The sequence below is a fragment of the Prunus dulcis genome, unplaced genomic scaffold, assembly GCF_902201215.1.
Source record: "Prunus dulcis unplaced genomic scaffold, ALMONDv2, whole genome shotgun sequence".
NCBI classification, from domain to species: domain Eukaryota; kingdom Viridiplantae; phylum Streptophyta; class Magnoliopsida; order Rosales; family Rosaceae; genus Prunus; species Prunus dulcis.
Window position 1 is genome coordinate 15656 of NW_023010312.1, and position 5358 is coordinate 21013.

The following is a 5358-nucleotide window of genomic DNA, read 5'->3' on the forward strand; positions in this document are numbered from 1 at the left end:
CCTTCATTGCCCCATTTAGTATTTTGTTATGTTACATACTTATATAAAATTTCGAGTATTTTAGTTGAAATTGTACATATTATATGTAAATTTCATATTTATGTATTCTATATTGATTATAAAGTGCAATATATATTATTTAAGTATTATATTATTATATATTCTTATTTAACATTTTTTTTATCGGAACATGAACCAATTATATTACGAAGATATGAACAAAAAAGGGAGACGGATCATAAGGAAATTTTTTGTTGGAAGATGCTATGAGTCATCTTTTGTTATAAAACATTTTTTTAAAGTTATTTTTAGAATAAGCAAGAATACATATATTTTTATATATAATAATATGTCATATTGAGAAATAATTATAGTGTGGCTTCAAAGTATGTCATATAATATTTATTATAATATAAGTGGATATTTATTGATCTTATGTCTTAAAAGTTGAATATCTTATCATTGATTGATATTAAATACGTAAATGAGTTATACAATGTAGTCGTATTTTAGTTCCTTATAGTAATTTATTCACATTTAAGAAATAGCAAAACAAAAAGAATAGTTTAGATGTTCAAAAATTGTATTTGGTTACAAGTAAAATTTGTTTTTTTTCAGTTTGTCCAATTGGATTTATATAAAGTTACCCCAGTTTTATTGATTTTGGTTACAAGTTATATAAAGCAACCCCTAACTCATGAATCATGAAAAAATTTGCAAATGTTGTGAAATAATTGAAATAATTGTAACAACATTATAGTCCACCCTAATCCATAACACTGTAATACTCTAATTTACAAAGAAAATGATACATAGTACCAAGGTAAGAATGGACTTTGGACGAGTAAAATTATGTCATTATCCTTGTAAACACAACTGAAAATCTTGTAATCTACGAGAAAATTTGTAAACTTTCTACTTTTATACTTGTTTTTCTTGATTTTAATCCTAACATTGTAATATAAAATACACGGCCATATTGGTAAAAGAATATAAATTTATAATACTTCGTGGATGTCTACAAAAGTACAATCATGTCACATAGAGTTCAACAAGTAATATAGTTCTTATTTTAGAAATTGATTTCAACCAATTAAATAGACAGAACTCGAGGTGAAAAAATTTGATGGATAAAGACTTTCAAGCTCTCAAATAAAAATTGATGCACATTCACCAATTCTATGAAACAAAAGTAACAAAAAATTAAAACTATCAACCTCAATTGATTTTTAAAAATTAGACATAAAATATAAAAGAATTAACCACAACTAACCATCATAATTCATATAAATAAAACCTGCAACTCATAATCAACTTGAGTAAAGTTATAATTAGGTGACATTCCGAAAGTGCCCCCGGTATATCATCCCCTTTCTTTCTTGGGGTTGTCTTGTCTGATTTGCTGACTGATGTGGCATGTGGACCCTACTCCTGTCCTGGCTCTACCAATGACGCGTGGGTCCCTCACCGTTTGTGAAGTATTCCACTGCACACTCTTTTCCTCTCCACAAGCGCTTTTTGTGGCAGGTCCAACTGAAATTCGGTCGTCCTAAACCCATTGCCGTCTTTATTTATTTTAATACTGAAAATAATAAAAATAGTAGGCTAAAAGCTACCTCGATATTTTCTTTTTTATATGTATGAGTCATGACAATGCACGTCCAGTTTTACATGTCATGAATAATATTACTATTAATAGTTCAATAAAATAGAATTAAAATTTTGGTAACTGCACAAATTTCATGAATTTCACACTAGGCTAGGATATTTAACTATAGTGTATGAGATGCGATAGTAAAATAATACCGAAATTTTGTTTTTACATACAATTAATTTAGCACGGGTTTTTTCGGTTAAGAAAAGAGGATTTCAATAAATCATCAAAATTATTATAAGATGTAGCAGCATGCATAAGGTAACCTTATTAAAATATTTTTAGGATTTTGTAAAAATTTAAAGAAGAGAAATTTTTTAAAATAAGTTAAAATTAACAAAATTGCCCTTATTTATTTTTGAATTTTCTAATGAATTTTTTTACATTTGCATGTCTTTGATTTAAAAGTTAAGAGGTTTTTCTGTCTTTTTTTAAAAAGCTTTGATTTTTTTCAAAAGTGAAAATTTGTTTTTGGTTAAAATTTAAATTTACTTAAAATGTAACACTGTTACACTGAAATTTTGATAATACCTATGCAAAGTAGATCTACTAATTGGTCCTGTTTGACCCAATAATTAGAATATAAGGCCAAAGAATTGCCAATCATTATGTGTAGATGTAGGGGTATATGTTCTCTCGTCAACATTTAAACGCGTTGTACTTCGAATTATTTGTCTAAACAACTGGACCTGTTGATTTTTAGCTAAACGTATCATTTAGTTGAGAATTTAAGAACATAATAAACTAGATGCTTCGGCATCATTCCGCGTGTGTTGAAACTCTTGGGTGCTAAACAGTCCAGTCCACTCGAGGACGAGAAATTGGTGCAAATAGATTCATTCTTGTAGCCGATGTTATGTGTTTTATTTTCTTACGGTAAATAATATTTATGTATAATCGTATTTAAAGGGGTGAATGGTGAATTTTTATCTATCCCTAGATCTCCATCATAGACAATAAGAGCATTTCTATTGTTTTTCCCTAACACGGGCAAGAGGCTTTCTAGGCCCTCAATTCTGTTTTCGGCGCCCAAAAGCAACCTTTGCATGGGATGTTGTCTAGGCAAGTTGACCTAATGCTGATATCAGCATTCAATTTAAATAACAAAAAAAATTGGAAAAAAAAAAAAACCAAAATTTTCAGATTTTATTTATTTATAAATACATAGCCATATTTTTCACTTTTCATACTAAAACTAACAACAATTGCCTCTCCTTATCTTTTACCAAGGCAAATAGGTGGAAATGCTGTAACAACCCACAATGAGATTTTAACAAGAGTCAATTTCATTTGAACACCCTGAAGTTCAGCTTAATTGCGGCAACATCCCTTTATGTTCTCACTGTCACATTCTTTTTTCTTTTTTCCTTTTTTTGGTCTGAACTGTTACATTCTTATGGTGACATAAAACATGAAGATGTTTTGTAATTTATTTATCCTCGAATACATCGCTCTTTCACGCGGAAAATAAAGTGTGTAAATAATTGAACCTGTGGGGTGGGTGCTGCAATTAAGCCACACCTCAGGGGTCTATATGAAACAAATGACCCGATGAAGTTGAAAGTAACCAATTATGGCGTTGACTCGTCCTACTTGACTTGCCTGCTGATCATTTCAAGTCAAACTCACCTTCGACGAAAATCCCTCTTCCTTCCTTCCTTCCTTCCATGGCAGCATACTTCTTGCCGCCTTCTTCACAACAACAGCATATATCTCTCTAATTCAACCCCCTCCACCACGTTTAATTTCTCACCAAACCCACCACCCCCCTTTTACCATTTGCACCCCCAACGCCACAAACTAATTAACCCTCTCTCTCTCTCTCTCTCTCCTCCAATTTCAATGGCCATGGAGAAAACCCTCCAAGCCGTTCTTGCGGCTACAGGCAGCTTCTTCGCCATAACCGTAGTCTTCGCCTGCATCTACCTCTTCTGGAAGGGCTCCAAACGCAAATCGACCCGCTCCCGTTACACCCGACCCGTCCGCAACCCGCCCGCCACCGCCCTCACCTCCGTTACCGTCGACGAAAGCTTTTCCGTCGATCCCTCGCTCAAGGTCTCCATGGAAGAGGTCGTCAAGGCCACCAAGAATTTCTCCGCCGATCTCGTCGTAGGCGACGGCGGCTTCGGCTTCGTCTACAAGGCCCAGTTCTCCGACGGCCGCATCGTCGCCGTCAAGAAGCTCGATCCCGACGCCTTCCAAGGGTTTCGCGAATTTCAGGCGGAGATGGAAACCCTAAGTAAGCTCCGGCACCCAAATATCGTTAAGATTTTGGGATATTGTGTCTCCGGCGCCGATAGGATATTGATTTATGAGTTTATTGAGCGGGGCAATCTGGACCGTTGGCTTAACGACTCGTCGTCATGCGACGGTGATGGGTATGATGACGGGGCCGGGTTTAGAGTACCGTTATCTTGGAAAACGAGGATTAAGATCGTTAGGGGTGTGGCTAATGGGCTGGCTTTTTTGCATGGGTTGGACAAGCCCATTATTCATAGGGATATCAAGGCTAGTAATGTGTTGTTGGATTCGGAGTTTGAGGCCCATATTGCTGATTTCGGGCTGGCTCGGAGGATGGACGCCTCCCGTTCGCATGTCTCGACGCAGTTTGCCGGTACCATGGGGTACATGCCGCCGGAGTACAAGGAAGGGTTCACGGGGGCAACCGTGAGAGCCGATGTGTTTAGCTTTGGGGTTTTGATGTTGGAGGTTGCGACCGGAAAACGGCCCAATTTGCCCACGAAGTTCGACGGCAAAGAAATGGGCTTGGTGGAATGGGCCAGGAAAATGGAGGCCCAAAACTGCCAAATGGAAATGGTCGACCCTGTTATTTCGAAGGACGACTTGGATGAAGCCAATGTGAAGGAGTATTTTAGGATTGCTTGTCATTGTGCTGGTGAGATTTCAAGAGAAAGGCCCCCAATGAGAGAGGTGATTGAAATGTTAAATCAAATTTCGATCTGACAATGTATTTATATATTTTTTGCATTGGCGAGCAATGTTGTTTGTTTACAGTGTTTGTTGGGATATGAATAATATAGTTGAAAGGGATGTAAATAGGGAAATTTAGCCAATTAAACAAGGGAAAATGATAGAAGTAGGAGGATTAGAGGTAGTTTTTATTTTGGCCCTTGTTGCATTATTACTTTTCACCCAGTGGGTTTTGTAAATGGTAAAAAGAAGATCCCTAACTAAAGAATGAGAGGATCTTTTTTAAACCACGTATGGAACTTTCTGTGATGATTGTTTGAATAGAACATGATTTTCATGCTTTTGGTTTTATTATGTTTTGCCATGATGGCTGCCAACCAATTGATATGATGAGATTGGGGAACCAAGATTTCTATTAATTATTAATTGCTTAAGATTCGTTACATTATGAAAGGCATGAATGGGGTGGCACAATAGTACGCCCAGCCAGGGTGCTTCGAATTCTACGCTAAACGGGCAAAACTTACATACTAAAGTCAAAGGTACGAGTCAATTTCATAAATGAACATAACAAGATACACCTAGTCAGAGGGAACGTAACGAGTCTTACCCCTCAAATGCATTTCTATACATAAATAAAAATTTAACAAAAAACAAAATCAAAAACCACAAGTAAATGCACAAATCATTCCTTCATAGCTAAGGCTGCTGGAGGAGGTGAGATTATTCCCAGATAAGGAGGATGCAAGAAGATGGTGTGTAGAGACTTGAGG

The 5358-nt window shown here is 35.9% G+C and overlaps 1 protein-coding gene across 1 annotated transcript; it reads left to right on the forward strand.

The window, feature by feature from the left end:
• Positions 1-3249: 3249 nt before the first annotated feature.
• LOC117613429 (phytosulfokine receptor 2-like) lies at positions 3250-4936 on the forward strand. The gene has a single exon (XM_034342036.1). The coding sequence runs from the start codon at positions 3497-3499 to the stop codon at positions 4616-4618; it is 1122 nt and encodes a 373-aa protein (XP_034197927.1). The 5' UTR covers positions 3250-3496; the 3' UTR covers positions 4619-4936.
• Positions 4937-5358: the final 422 nt, after the last annotated feature.

What these genes read in the sequence shown, in the direction of transcription:
- LOC117613429 (XM_034342036.1), top strand. Translation starts at nt 3,497, where the DNA reads ATGGCCATGGAGAAAACCCTCCAAGCCGTTCTTGCGGCTACAGGCAGC.